Source organism: Xiphophorus hellerii, chromosome 9 (assembly GCF_003331165.1).
Source record: "Xiphophorus hellerii strain 12219 chromosome 9, Xiphophorus_hellerii-4.1, whole genome shotgun sequence".
Lineage (NCBI taxonomy): Eukaryota > Metazoa > Chordata > Actinopteri > Cyprinodontiformes > Poeciliidae > Xiphophorus > Xiphophorus hellerii.
The window spans coordinates 29,861,753-29,877,308 of NC_045680.1; the positions used below are offsets into that span (position 1 = coordinate 29,861,753).

General features: G+C 39.1%; 2 protein-coding genes across 3 annotated transcripts; one reads left to right on the forward strand and one right to left on the reverse strand.

The window, feature by feature from the left end:
* The first annotated feature begins 3,664 nt into the window (after positions 1 to 3,664).
* On the forward strand, positions 3,665 to 8,665 carry LOC116725905 (abnormal spindle-like microcephaly-associated protein homolog). The gene is made up of 6 exons (XM_032572310.1): positions 3,665 to 3,686; positions 6,383 to 6,556; positions 6,628 to 6,782; positions 7,820 to 7,996; positions 8,070 to 8,242; positions 8,502 to 8,665. The coding sequence occupies exons 1-6, from the start codon at positions 3,665 to 3,667 to the stop codon at positions 8,602 to 8,604; spliced, it is 804 nt and encodes a 267-aa protein (XP_032428201.1). The 3' UTR covers positions 8,605 to 8,665.
* A 4,376-nt stretch (positions 8,666 to 13,041) lies between these two features.
* Positions 13,042 to 15,317, reverse strand: LOC116725226 (interferon-induced protein with tetratricopeptide repeats 2-like). 2 transcript variants are annotated; one of them, XM_032571140.1, is made up of 2 exons: positions 15,112 to 15,317; positions 13,042 to 14,505 (listed from the first exon to the last, which is right to left on the reverse strand). In XM_032571140.1, the coding sequence occupies exons 1-2, from the start codon at positions 15,114 to 15,116 to the stop codon at positions 13,185 to 13,187; spliced, it is 1,326 nt and encodes a 441-aa protein (XP_032427031.1). In that variant the 5' UTR covers positions 15,117 to 15,317; the 3' UTR covers positions 13,042 to 13,184. The 2 variants fall into 2 exon arrangements, with proteins under 2 accessions (XP_032427031.1, XP_032427030.1); XM_032571139.1 differs by having other exon boundaries at positions 13,042 to 14,508.
* Positions 15,318 to 15,556: the final 239 nt, after the last annotated feature.

Genomic DNA, 15,556 nt, shown 5'->3' on the forward strand with positions numbered 1-15,556 from the left:
TTAAAATGCGGTGAGCCTTATATATGAAAAAAGTTTTAAAATAGGCCATTCATTGAAGGTGCGCCTTATAGTGCGGAAAATACGGTAAATGTTTTCAAACTTTTGCAACACCACACTTTGGAGATAAAAAATTAACTAAAACATTTAATGTATCTTTTAAGAAGACTCAGTGATCTTGCTGTTACCCAACCAGAACTTGTGTACAAGACAATATTGAGAGTTTTAACTTTTCATCTCCTCGTCTGGTTTGGTCACATGAGCTGCAGACTAACAGATAAACTTTTAAGAAACTTCCAGTGGCGGGTAAAGTAGCAGGTAAATAGACCTGAGTGAAGTTGGCCCCCACCTTCTTCAAATCAGGCAAATTTGGTGTCAAACGTTTGTGCAGCAAAAATTTTGTTTGTGGATTTTTGTTTGATTTTGTTTGTAATGGAAATAATTTCTGATTAAGTTTTCTGTTTTCATGCTTTCATGGATTGTTCTTCTTTTTTCCCTTTTCTACAGGTTTTCATGTTAAATTGCACTTTTTTGTTAAGTTTGTTAAACTACCTTGAATCTGTATTTCTAAATAAAGACTAACAGAAAGATCACACAGTAACTTTTATTTTTTATAAAACCTGTTTTGTTCTTATAACAAACAAACCAGATAAAACAAGTTTGGGTTTCTTTATGGTTCGGAGAATTAAATTATGATTACAATTATCATCTAATATTATGTACAGATTAAACTCTAATCTTAATTTAACATCCTGGAACCTGAAGAATCCAAACCTGTTAAATCAACTTTTTAAAGTTTGGTATAAAAAGAAAAACAGGATTTATCAAAGAAAAAAGGTGAATGGACTGAACTTGTGTAGAGCCTTGCTGGTCATGTTGACCACTCAAAGCGCTTCACACTACAGTCACATTTACACCCACATGCAGGTCAGAGGGCAACTTGCCGCTAAGTGCCCCGCCCCGGGGCAGCTCAACATGTGGCTGAGGAAGCTGGAATTGAACTTACAACCTTCTGGTCACAAGACGACCACTCTACCCACTGAGCCACAGCCGCACTAAAAAAGCCACTGCATGATCCTTTTGCTAATCTTCTTTAAAATACAGATTAAAACAGTTTAAAAGCTACAATTCAGTGCAATTTAATATAAAAAGTGAGTAGAAACGGTAAACTAAAGGACAAACCATAAAAGCACAAGTACAGTGGAAATAAACAGAAATCATTACTATTAAATGAAGACATTTTAACTCTTAAATCAATACGTTGCTATAAAAATTGAGCCCAGTGTTGCTGCGGCGCTAAAGCAGCGAAGGGAACAGGGCTAACGTTCGGCTAATTCAATTAATTATAAAGTTTAACAATAAAGCTGCACATGTGTTTGGGGTTTCTTCAAATCTTTGGGGGCAATTTGCAGTGACCAACTGACCTGACCGACATGTTTTAGGAGATGTGGGGGGAACCGGAGCACCCGGAGAAAACCCACGCAAACACGGGGAGACCATGCAAACTCCACACAGATGGTCTCTGTGAAGACGCAGCGCTAACCGCTGCACCACCGTGCTGCCCACGTTTTTTCCAATTGAGTTGGGAAGGGATCTATTTTCTAGTTTGTCAATGGGGGATAAAACTTTAACGTTTTAAATTTGACGGAGCGTGGCCTGGCACCCCGTACACAGAGGCTACAACCTCCATGAGTTTGAGTCCTCTTTCCTCTCTTGCTCGTCTTTCTCCTTCTCTGAATATCATCATAATCCAGAACATTAGACATGTTCTGGATTGTCTTCACTGTTTTATTTTTCTTTTGGCTTCTGCCATCTCAGAGTCTTCCGTAATTTTTTCCAAAATGAAATCTTAGGATTTGTCTTCTTACCGTCCTGCATGATTTTAACATCCGGTTTGTCCAAATCCTCCAGGACGGTTTCTCCAGTGATCTTAGTCTCTTCTGAGGATTCTGGGTCTGTGGAACAACCTGATAACGGTTCTCCTAAGATTTTCTCCTCTGGAGAAACCTTTTCACTTACGACATCAACTGGGTCCACTTGGTCCTGTAAGTCTTCCTCCTTCTCTTGGGAAACTGTGATGTCTTTTTTTTGGAAACCGTCTTCCTCAGCTCTCAGCAGCAGTAGATCCTCTTTCGCTCTTTGTAAATCATTTTTCAAGCAACTTATTTCCAGCTGGTATTTCTCTGCTTCATGTTTAAATGCAGTGACTTCCTTTTCATACTGACAGTTGAGCTGCTGGTACAAACCGTTTACCTTCTCCAGGTCTGCCTGGGCACTGCTTTCCCTGTCTTGCAGGATTTTAATCTCTGTTGTTGCGTTATTTTGGAGGACGGCATATTCAGATCTCAGGTGGTCCAGACTCGCCTTGGCCTTCTCTACTGTCTCCAGATGTGCTTTTCTCTCCTCCTTTACCTGCTGCTGAAGTTTTTCAAGTTGTTGCAGCGCAGATCGGTTAATATCCCAAATAAGCTTTTCTGCCTTTTGTCTCTGTAAAAGAGCCATTTGGTCCTGCCTTATTTTCTGCTGGTAAGTCTCCACCTGCTGCTGTAACTCCATTATGTCGTTTCTATATCTACATTTAAGCTCCTCATGTGAAACATGAACCCGATCCAGTTCATGGAACATCTGCCTGTCCCTGTTTCTTAGAATTATGATCTTTCTTGCCATTCTCTGGAAGAGCTCTTCCTTCTCAGCTCTCAGATTGTTGACTAGGTTCAGATGCTCTCTCTCTCTCTCTATATTGGCGTCTTTCTCACGTCTCGCCTCCTGCCGATATCTCTCCACGTCTTGCTTAAGTCCAGAAACGTCACTATTATATTTACAGCTGAGTTCACTATATGAATTTTTGAGCTGAGCCAATTCTTCCTGCAGACGTTTCTCGTTGTCTTGCAGGGACGCGATCTTATGGGACATTTCCAGACTGGAGTCCAGTCTTTGGGTTTCCCCGTGTAAAATATCCAAGTGTGCAGGAGCGAAGCTGCCTTGGGGGTTTTGCCAGACTCCCGTTCTTGCCTGGAGTCCCATCATCCTGTTGCGGTATTTCTCAAATTGGTGAAACATTTCTACCTCAAATCCTTTAGCCAAAATCTGTCGCCGTAAATTACTTGAACCGTCGTTTGGAAAGAGCTTTGCGCACGTCTGAGCTAGTCAGTGATATTGCAAGCAATGAAAAATATGCAGAATTGTGTCACATACAATTCTGCAGTTGATGACATCACAGACTGCATCGCCAGTGACATCACAGAATCTTCCTTTGCTGGCGGTGTGACATCATTCCACCACCAAATATCTCACTCTTCATTCTTGTTTACATTCAAAATAGTCCATGATTCAGTCGTTTTTATCCAAACTCATTTCTGTTTTGGGCCAGATCAAAAACCTGAATGTTCATAAAGGGCCTGTTGCACCAGAACATATTGATAAAAACCAATTAAACTGTTAAAATATCAATAAATAGGTGTTTCAGCATCAATGCGTTTTTCTTACAATAACGTAATATTGAACATCTTTTCACACTAATCAGTTCATCCAGGATTGTTTTTGTGCTTTTCTGCAATCAACACAGATTTTGTGGCGCTAAGTTAGAAATATCTGTAAGGAATTTTTTACAATATTTGCGCTAAAATATGATGTTAAATGTGACCTTTTATTAATCTCTCTATCGGTCATGGACTATAACTTGACATCAGGTCAGGCTGAGACAGCAGGCACTTGAACCCAAATGTTTATGGACAATTTTGAGAAAAAATGTTAATAAACTCAGAAAACATGTTGATAAACTCAGAAAAATGTTGATAAACTCAGAAAACATGTTGATAAACTCAGAAAACATGTTGATAAACTCAGAAAAATGTTGATAAACTCAGAAAACATGTTGATAAACTCAGAAAACATGTTGATAAACTCAGAAAAATGTTGATAAACTCAGAAAAATGTTGATAAACTCAGAAAACATGTTGATAAACTCAGGAAACATGAGGGGATCTGTTGATTGTTGTGTGAATTTTGCGGTTATTTGTAAAAACTGGAGGGGCCCATTGCTATGATTTGGAGTCTAGAGGGCCACATAAAAAGCTATGGCGGGCCAGATTTGGCCCTCGGGCCTTGAGTTTGACACACGGGCCATATATGATAATCTATAGAACTTTTTTCAATATCTAAACATTTGGAAGTTAATTTTGCTTGTTTAGTCAAACATTTATTTTCTTCTGTATTGTGGAAAAAGAGAGTGGGAAAGAAAATTTATAATAAATCGATGTAAACAATATGAAAAGTAAAATATAAAAACTAAAACTATTGATTTATAAATCTTGTTGAAAGTTGGTTAGGATTGATTAAGCCTCGTTGTTAATATCAGGCTTAAAACTCAAAAATTGTAAATGAGTGAAAGTTGTAATGTACTAGTATTGTGGTTTGTTTATTGTTGTCATAGCAACTGCCTGCCAAGATGGCTGTCAGTTAAAACAAAGAATGTTGTAATCTATATTTTCAGTATGTTTTTGTTAGCTTTTTAAAGGCACAATGTACTTCTTATTATAAATAGTTTCTAGTGAGAAAATAAATGTGTGTATTTTTTATCCGGTTTCTACTGTAGAAAACTTTTTCCACATTTTAATCTTCTAATCAAAATTAAATTACACGTTATCACAGAACTGTTCAGTTTAAATATCAATAACTTTCAAGGACTAGAAGCAAAGTTTAGTGCTTTAATTACTGATTAAACACAAAATTAAAGCACCACTTTCACATTTTTATTGTGAAAACCTCATATCCACAGATGTCAACCAAGCAAGAATTTTGCAGTATTAACTTATGTTTTGCGGCGGTCTTTGACCAAGCTCAGGAACTTCTCGGCACTGATCTCATCATCAATCACAGTGTAATCGATACCCTGGTTTGGTAGCAGGATAAACATGGAGACGCCTTCCTGTTATGGCAGCTGTCTGTTTTTCATTCTTCTGATTTTCAGAGATAAAACACAGTTTCTCCTTGAAGGATTCAGATTGTCCTATTGACTATCTACTCTTATTTGTAGTTATAATCCTTCAGTAAATGTGACAAGATGAAAATAAACCAACAGTTATTGTGACAACAGTTACAGAGTCTCATAACATCTCTGCCTTCCAGCCAGAAACAAGCGATCTCCATTTACACTGGATTTATATTCCACCCTGGGGCTATTGCTGAAATCTTTAAATATTTGATTCCTGTTCTAAAAATGCTTATCAGTGTCGATTTTTAAAGGTCAAACACCAGATGTACCTTAATATGCATTACAGTGGAAATGGTGTTAGCATAACCGCAGAAGCTAACATCTACAGTCTTACTTATCTCAGCTCTGGTTGGCTCAACCAATCAGCGACAAGGAAAATGAAAGGCGCTCCTGGATTGGCTAAAAGTATGTCAACTGTCATTACTTTTAGCCAAACTAGCCAAAGACTTCCCAGGCTGCATTTTATTTAGAAAATCTTAGACGTGAATTCTGAAATCTGCAAATATTGAACTGCAAACGGGGGCGTCCACTGTACTTGGTTTTATTATACAACCGTACATCTTTGAAAAGCATTAGTGGAGCCTCCTGCACAACTAACAAGGATGCAGCAAGTGTTTTCTGAATAGTATGCCAACAACAAAACATTTGTCTTTTCCAGCAGCCATTGTACAGCACACACAACAGTAAAACCAGCTGACCAAATGTGCTGGAGCTCAGCTTGGGTTCCTGGGTAAAAGGTGGACCTCTGCTGGGATTGCTGGGTAACAAGCTGGGGTTGCTAGGTGACAGGCAACTCCATCACCTAGCTGCTGATTAGTGATGTTACAGTCCAGATGTTTTTGAAACTAAAAATTGTACTCAATTAAAAGTAAAAAGTAGCTGTCCAAGACATTACTAAAGTAATAGTAACATTTTATTTGGTAAAAGTCTACTCAAGTACTGAGTAACTAATCAAATTATCAATAATTTCATATTTAAAAATTACATAATCAGACGAACCAAAATATAAAGTTATGTGGAAATTTTGGTATTTTAATTGGATTATTCTTCAACTTCACGTTTAGAAAATATAAATAAAGGGATATGTTTGAGCTACACTGCAAAAACAAAAAAATCTTACCAAGTATTTTTGGTAAACTTCCTATCACAAATATTAGTCCACTTGAAATAAAAATTAATGAACTACAACAGCATTTAATTTCCCTGTGGGATTAATAAAGTATTTTTGAATAAGATAAAACCACAAGTAACTTCATCAAGATATGAGCTTGTTTTAAGTCCATATTTCCTTAATATTGATGGAAAAGTACTCGCTCCATTGGCAGATTAAGTTAATCTATAACAAGACATTTAGTCCCATATCATACGTGAAATAATCTGCCAGTGGAACAAGTACTTCATCAATATTAAGGAAATATTTACTCGTGAAGCTGAGGCTCCGCTTGCGCAAAATCTCTGCTGAAGTACGAGAGGAAGACAAACTCTGCAACAAAACCTCTTCTGCGCTGGAGTATCTCCTCCGATACAAACACTTCTCCTTCATCCTGGAGGCCCTGAAGAACCTCGGTAAGACCTGGACTGGATTGTTTTCGCTCGCTGCTGTCGGCTGAGTGGTGATGGAAACGTTTTTTATGCAGAGGCCGCCACCAGGCTGTCGCCAGAGTGCTGCGAGCGGCTGGTGGGAAGCGACGCCACCGGTGTCATCTTCACGCTGATACGCAGCTGCAACCGGAGCGGACCCTGCATGGAGGTCATCACCTTCTCCGTCCAGATCCTCCTCAACCTCTCCAAGGTACAACTGACGTCTCCGGTTCATAACATCGATGCTTTTCTGACTATGAATATCTTTCATTTTTATACAAATCTCAACCTGTTTACAAAAGCTGATTGAAATTTACCAACTTAATCTTTCAGGTTTTTTTCCCTTAATTTTATTGGTTTTACAAAAACAGGCTCTAGTTGTACTTTTCATAAAGCCCTCCTGTATTGAATCCTTTTTTTGAACTGCGCCCTCTGGTGGAAGATGTTGGTAGTACATGTGGCAAATGCAAATTAAAGACCAACAAGGCTAAAATAAAGTATTTTTGGTGCTTAAAAAATCTCTAATAGTCATACATTAAGTAATAATTAAAGTACTATAAGCTGTTATTAGTGTATCTATCTAACTGTTTCAGGCCTTAAAAGGACGATAAATTGTCCCAGAAGTTTTTGCAATAAACGATAATATTGTTGTTGTTTTGAGACTGTTTAAGGAATATAATCACAATATATCAGCACCAACATCAGTATCGGTCGTTACTAGTAATTTTTTTAACATGTCTGCATTGGGCTGATAAATACAACGATCATAAACAGACATCTTGTTTCTGTCTGTTTATGATCGTTTGTTTTTTCAAAGGTGTCAAAAAAAGTAGAGAAATATATTATATAATATCAGCAAGAACAGTAATATTAATATCTGATGGACCAAATTTTCATATTGGTGCATCCTTAAATATAATGGTCTCAGAGATCAATAAACTTTAAATTCTGATGAACTGGAAGACATTTTAAGATATCCAAAATGAATAAACAAAACGGAAACAACAAATAATATGAATTATGAAGTCTGTGTAAACAAAAATGCCCTTCAAAAAAAGATTTGGTTGAGACCAAAGCAGCAGACTGAAGACTTTTGTCATCCTGTTTTTGGTAGAAAGAAGAAAAAAATATAAATTATTGAGCTTGTTTTAATTTGTCATGTGATTAATTAATTTATTTCATCAGAGATCAATCAGAGAAGATGGTTCAAATCTAATTATTAACACTCAAATGTGTATTTCCCCTCAGTACCACCTGACCATAGAGGCGGTGTATTCGGTGGAAAACTCCCTGGAAACGCTGCTGGATTTACTGCAGAAATACCGGGAGAAAGCCGGGGACAAGGTGGCCGAAAAGGGCGGCAGCATCTTCACCAAAGCCTGCTTCCTTCTCGCTCTGCTGCTGCAGGACGAGCGCCGCGCTCAGGTCTGAAGCAGACAAAAAAATCTTTCCCACTAATCCTTACGAAAACATTTAAATTTAATCTATTTCCCCTCAGGAGGTGGTGAAGCTGCCTAAAGTTTTGGACCGGATACGCAGCATCTACCGGCTCACCGCGCGGAAACACAAAATGGACGAAGAGCGCAGCATCACCAGGCAGAGAATCAACGCCTCGATCAACGGGAGCTTCTTTGTTCCGCCAACGCCGCGCAAATCCAAACCGCCACCAAAGTAGGCAGCATCGGATCTGTACAAACCCAAACAGGACTTTTGGTTCTGTGGAAACTAAAATGCTGTTTTCTGTGGAGCTAAATTAGTGTCAGAAAGATTCACAAAGCGTACAGTAAAATCTGCATGTGTGCAATAAGACGTAATAAGCGTAAAAGAAGATTTGTTAATGTACGATATTATTCGCTGTTCTGTACAACACGATGCAAATCTTACTGTGAATGTTGGGACTAATTTAGCTCCATATTTTTGTGTCGTTCAGGTTTGCACCAGATTGGGTTCTGAGGAAGGACAAACTGAAAGACGTCGTCGATCCCCTCAGGGCGATCCAGATGGTGGCGGAAACGCTCGCCATCGTTTTATAAACAGAAAACCTTCAAGAGTCTTTTTGTTTTCACAGAAAACCTCAGATTTTTAATATTTTTTGTTTTCTTTTTCAATCAAATGATTTGTTTGTAAATACTGAATTTGATCTTTTTTGATAATAAAATTGATCTTGTTTATGTTTTTCCCTTTTCAATTTTTTCTTCCTGTTTCGGGAAACTAAAAAAATGCCTAAAAACTCATCTTTTCAAATCTTCTTACTCTGCACTGTCTAACTTTCTGATGGTTTATCTTGTTTGTACGGGTTCTTTGTTAATAAATGCGTTTAAATAAAATGTATTAATACTGAGTCATCTACATAAGGTTGTACAGCTAAAACCATCATCTTCACATTTTAGTTATTATTTAGCATATCTTTAGGCAGATGAGTGTTTTTACAGAAGAAAACTTAAACCTTAGTTTTGGGTTTGTTTCTAAGTGTTGTCATGATTAAACACCCTGTCAGTTCTGAGGCTCTGCTGAAAAGTAAATATGAATCTGAAAAGTAGTTCTGAACTTTTTTCAAATTATTTTTTCGTTTGCAGATTTAGAAACTTTTTCCCCAAAACTTTCAGTTTCAAATTATGTTTTAGTTTGAAGATTTTTTTTCATTGTAGAAACTTTTTTCAGTTTTAAATCATTTTTTTTTAGTTTGTTAGCAGATTCACTTTTGGCACAGCGATAAATGTCACATCTGTGTTAGAAGGACACACACATTTTATTTGACAAAGGTGGGTTAAGTTAGACATTTCACGTGATGCAACACGCAATAAACCAACAGGAAAACAAACAAATGAGAAAACATGTCAACAGTTTCAAGATTTTTTTTTAAAATCTTTTTTCAGTCTCAAACTTTCTTTTTTCCATTTCAAGTATTTATTTTATGTCTCTTTCAGTCTTTTTTTCTTAAATAGCTGCTTTACAGTTCTTTTTTTTCACAATATCAAATTTTTTTTTTTGCAAAACTTTTTGACCCCAATTTTGCTCCATACCACTGCTGATCTACTTAACAGTCTAGTTTGCTTTAAGTACTAGAACTAGCCAGAAGTGCAGAGTACCCAAATATTGTACTCAAGTGTAGTACTACTTCATATTTTTACTCAGGTAAAATTAAAAACTAGTCATCCAAGAAATGACTCAAGTAAGAGTAAAAAAGTATTTGGTAAAACTTCCCCACACTGGCTAGCTGTTTAGTTCTTGTTAAATCTCATTTTGTTTTTCTCTGTATTTTTATTTTTTGCTGAAATAGATTTTTGATCAAATCAGTTTCTTTGTTTTCTTTGCTACATTTGATTTATTTATTTTTCTGAAATCAGTTTTTTTTTCTTCTTTTTTTATGTTCATTCCTGTTTCTGATTAAATTTTACCAAATCATATTTTGTGTCAACAGTTTGCAACTTGCACTAGCTGGTTAGCCGGTCAGCTGCCTACATACCTTTCTAGGCAGCTACTAAGTAAAAGTAGAACTACTTCAACATATTTTTATTCAAGTAAAAGTAAAAAGTATCCGTCCAAGAAATTACTAAAGTAAAAGTAAAAAGTATTTGGTAAAAAAGTTACTCAAATACTGAGTAACAGGTACAAAACGCTGGAATGAAACGGCTTCATCACCTCCTCCTGGTGTGGATCAGTTCTCCAGAACCTTAGTGACCTGATTATTCTATTCAGGTGGTGCAGCAGAGGCTCATCTAAAGGTTTCAGGGCAGCGGGCCTCCAGGGCCTCCAGGGCCTCCAGGGCTGGAGTTTGAGACCCCTGGTTTATAGGGACAACATGACTGGGACCTTTTTAACTGCTGAGTGAACCAGCAGCTGTTCATGTGACTCCTTATCAAATATCCATATCGAAACCAAGCAGGAGTTTTTCCTACAGACATCAGAAATGTTGATCAAGTTTAAACCAGAAAATCAGAAGAAAGAAAGTGGATCAGAATCTGGATTCAAAATGTTTCAGTCTTTTTGCTTCAGCTGCTTCTGGCCTCCATGTTTAACTAAAAATGTCCCAGAAAGTTTATGGTTAAAATTTACATCATGTATCATGAACTTGATGCCATTTATTTGTTTTTGAAACTAAAGTTAATCTGACCTGCTCTGTGTGACTGATATGGTTGTACTTTTAGAAATATCCTGGGTTCATTTGTAAAGTTTCCATGTGGCTTTCAGGATTCAAGACTTCAGTCCAAACACACGACTGTGAGGTAAACGGGTCTCCATATATTTCTCTCAGGGGTGTGTGTGTGTGTGTGTGTGTGTGATGGACTGATCTATCTCTGGCCCAATGAACGCAGCAGAAAGGGAGCAGGGCTAAATGAGCTTGCAAAGATAAAAGCATAGAGAAAATGAATGTTTATGTTGGGTACCAGGCTGGTGGGTTCTTTTCAGATCATCCACCAGAGGGCGCCTGATGACAGCTGGTTCTTGGAGGGCGTGCCGGCAGGTCCTAACCAGACGCACCTGTGGGGAATTGCCATCTCCTGGTGGAGTATATGAGCAGCTGACTGCCAGCACATCTTCGCCAGAGTGTTTGCCTGAACTGGTACACTGAGCCCTCAAGAGTTGTTTCGCTGAGTACACTTGTTGAAATTGGAGTTGTTTGGAGATCTAAAACTTCCTTTGTGATCCTTTTTCCAGGAAGCCTTCAGGAGAAGTCGAGCCATCCCCTCTTTGGAAGGAATCCTCCAGAGGCGCCGTGAGAGTTCTAACTGGGAGCCCGAGCCTCACCATCATCTTCCCAGTTACTTACCGGTGCAGTCCTCAGTTGGCAGTCAGCTCCATTACTTCTCCGTGCGGTCTAAGCACAACCTGTCCACCCTCTGACTCTCTGCCCAGCTGTCGCCTTTGGACATACCCACCTCCTGGTGCCTGGCCTTCCTCCTCCTCCTCTGTTCGGACCCCGACTCCCACAAGTAAGAGCTTCAGAACCAGTTCAACTGAGTTGATTCGCTGATCCTGAACTCACCATATCTCTCTCCCTCAGTGAGCGGCTGAACCCGGAACCCTTTATTGAAGCCCAAGTCCAACTACCAGTTCTGAGTTTTTTGTGAATAAGAAAAATAAACCCTTTTGAACTTTTACACCAGTCTCTCTCTGAGTGTTTCTGCATGTGGGCAAAGAACGTTAAACCCAACATGACAGTTTATGTTTTAAAGCTTTCATAAAGGCTGATTGTCCAATCACAGCTCAGAATGAATGCAGACTCTTCAGCAGCTGCTGTCACACATGAATCAATGTTCAGATGACGATGGGCTCTGATGTTTGATTAGATGTCTGTTTGTAAAAGGTTTAACCTCGGATAAGAATATTTTCAAAACATTTCTCAAAGATTTCTAGATGTGGATCAGATTTTGTCAGAAGATGTTTGATTAAAATTTTTGCTATAAATCAAATTTAAGCAAGGTGTTGATGAACAATTATTTGGGATGGCTGGTCATTAATAGTCTAATTCAGAGATGAAAATAAAACCATTTTAAATATATTGCAACTGCAGAAATTATATTACATTTATAATTAACAAGGAAAAATCTAATATTTTTTTATTTCTGTTTTAGGAAAAAAATTAAAGCACATTCAGCTTTCTGGTTTTGAAGTCTTAAAAATATTTTTGCCTCGATTTTCTTTTGTTAACAAGCTGTAACAAAGAAAAGAACAGAATCAAGATGTTCACAACACAAACGGTTTGACAAAAAGACGCCCAGAAAAATGGTCCTTATTGATGATACTCAAGTGTTATTTTACAAAAGTTAGATTTCTGTTCAGCAGAGAAATGCTTTGAATTGTTCTGGGTCTGTTATGTTCTGCTGGGATTTCACTTCTGTCCAGCAGGTGGCAGCAGCAGGCTGCATTTTACCGCCGGTAAAACAGGAAGCAGTTGCGTTGGTAGCTTCCGGTTAGCTCAGCTAGCTCGAGCTAGTCGCTGTGTCCAGGTAGACTAGAGACTGCTGGACCTCACCTGGAGACCCCGGGTCTGAGCGGTACCGGTCGGGTTCTGCTGGGGGAACGGAGCAGGAACAGTTTGCAGCTCAGGGTCTTTATTTCTGGAGTTTATGAGCAAAACTGATAAACCAGTCAGGAAAACATTCCCGCCTTATGGAAGCTTTAAAACAACATTTTCAAAATTAAAAACAGAACAGAACATAATGTTATCCCCCAGCAGAATCACACGAAGCAAACTACAACAGAAAAAATAGACAGTAGGGTAAATTTTAAACTGTAGCATCGTTCAAAGATACAAACTGTATCTTGAAACTTATTTTATTTGTCTGCTGTCGTCATGATTTACACTAACATGTTAAGTGTTTAGGCTGTTCAATAAAAATAGTCATTTTTTTTTCTGATGCGCCATCAAACATCAGTCCAGGTCATCTCAGCAGTGGCCTCTAGGTGGAGCTGTGTATTTATTTTTTAAATTTAAAATTCAAGGAAGTAATGAAAGAACAAGAAGGTGAAACTCCAACTTTTATTTAGCAAAAAATCAAGTTACAGAAGAAGACCCATTCATAGATATGAAAACAACTTACTTATCTAAATTATTCCGCTTATATTTGATGCTAATGTGAAATAGTTTAAGAATGTGTTCTGATCACATTCAGTGGTTCTGGGTTGCAGGTTGAATTCCCAGTCTGGCCAGAAGCTCCTTGATGCGTTTGCACAGATCAGCGTCTCCGTTTCTTCTGGAAGTTTCTCTTGTTAAGGTCTTCTTCAGTTCTGTGATGCTGGAATGTCGATATTTTGACTCTTCTTGGATCTCTGCTGCCCTCATGTGGTACTCAGTTGACTCGCAGCTGTTATTTTTCATAAAGAATAGATGTTTGGCGTAGACGTTGTAAAGCATCTGTTTTCTTGCTAGATCCAGATCTTGTCTTTGTTCCAGCAGCTCTTTGTAAATCTGCTCAGCTTTCTTTGCGTCTAGCTTTGCATGTATGGACGCCAAAGTGATTTTATCTTCAAGTTTGGGTTGAGGATCATTATGAATCACTTCCTCCCAGAGTCTGATTGCTCCGTTGATCTCGTTGCTGTCAGTTCTGTAGTCCTTAGAAAGGATCTTCTTTGTGAGACTCTCTGCATCAGATCTTTGCTGTTGGGTTTGATTCAGAGCTTCATCTGGAGATTCTTCAGCGTCGTCTTCCAGTTTAAACCTTTTGTTCAGACGCAGCAATGGGCTGATTCCGCTGTAGCTGTTGACAGGTTTCTCTTTCAGCTTTCCAGCCAAAACTCGAGCTTCACCATGGACGATTTCTCCGTTTGCAGCTCTGGCCTCCAGATAAAGAGCAGCAATGCATAAGTCATCTGGGTCCTGTTCGTTGGCAGATCTCAGCATCTCCAGCCGGTCAGCGTTCAGCTTCTGTAAGTTGTCTGTGAGGAACTCTGTTGATAGTATGGCGTAGCTGCTCTGCCACTCCACGGTGTCCGGCTGCATCTCGATGGCTCTCTGGAAGAGCTCTGCAGCCTCCAGCTTCTTCTCTTTATCAAACTTCATCAGGGTCCAGGCCTTCTCAGCTAAGACCTCTGGGTGGCGCTCTAACTCAGGTGGAGCTGGGTATTTCCTCATCAGACCGTCGACCTTTGACAGGTAGTCTTCACTCTTCTCATCTTCTCCCAGGTGATGGTGCAGCCAGGCCAGATTCCCAAAGTTCACCATCAACCAGGGACCTTCATCAGCGTTTTTCTGCCTCTGGAAGGTCTCAGCGGCCCGGTTGAAGAGGTTCAGGGCGTCTTCAGAGGAGCCCAGCTGGTACTGGATGAAGCCCAGCAGGTTGTAGACGTGACCCAGCCAGAAGTTCCCCTCCTCAGTGCTGATGTCTCCCAGTGCGTCCCGGAGGTAGGTCTGTTTGGACCTGGAGGGTTGGAGCTCCCAGGTGAAGTGGCTCTGCAGCGCGTTCAGCCTGGACTCTGAAGTCTCTGTAGAGCTGCTGGCAAATCATGAAGACAAAGTTAATCTGTTCAGAGAGAATAAAATAATGATTGCAGGGAAACATGAAGAAGTAAAGTAAATGACTTGCACTGTTTAGGCGCTTCATCAAGTCCAGAGGACTCCAACGCTTCACACTACAGTCATCATTCACACTCAGACACTGATGGTGGTGAGCTACATGGTAGCTACAGCTACCCTGATCTGACCGAAGAACTGTGACCTCCACCTGCAGGCAAGGCGAGTGAAGCGTCTTCACATGGACACTAAGACAGAGGCAGACGGATGGCGGTTTCAAACCCACAACCCACCGGTTACAGGACAAACTACTGTTCCATCGTTGGAAAGGACAGAAATGGTTCAGGATCATCAAGTGATGAAAATAAAAAGGATAAATTGGAACTGTTGAACAACTCGAGAAGAGTATCATCTCTGTTAGCTTTAGCCTGACCTTTGACCTGCTGTACCTAAACTCACGCAATTTTCTCTAAGAATGAGATAAATCCAGGACCACAAGAAAACAAGTACAGAGGTGAGAAAGGTCAAGTGAACCCAGTGAGAGATTCATATTTTAGAAAAATCTCAGATATTTCCCATCACTCACCTCATGATCCAGCTGTTTCAAATCACTTTGAGGATGTCTTGATTTTGAAGCTTTCCAGCGTTTCTGTCAGAGGTAATCCTGAAACGTCTCAACCTGAGCTCAGAGACACGTAAACATGTTTGACTGCAGGACGTCAGTCTGAAGGAATGAGGCTCCGCAGGAGAAAACACCAATTTAACCAGTCAGGGAGAGGCTGGAGTTTACTTTCTGTTTGCTTTGTCAGAAATAGAAACTTAACCAGAACAAGTGAATGGAAACTTTAAATTGCAACAAAAGGTGTGTGTGAAAATCTTTAGATAGAATTTAAATCAAAATAATTTATATAAGATGTAAAATATGTGGAGAAATCTAAAATGCATAATCATTTGTTTTATGGATATTATTTGCTGTCTGAAGTGAACTGTAAGTGTGACCGGTGGACTTCTGTGTTGTGTGTTGATAGGAT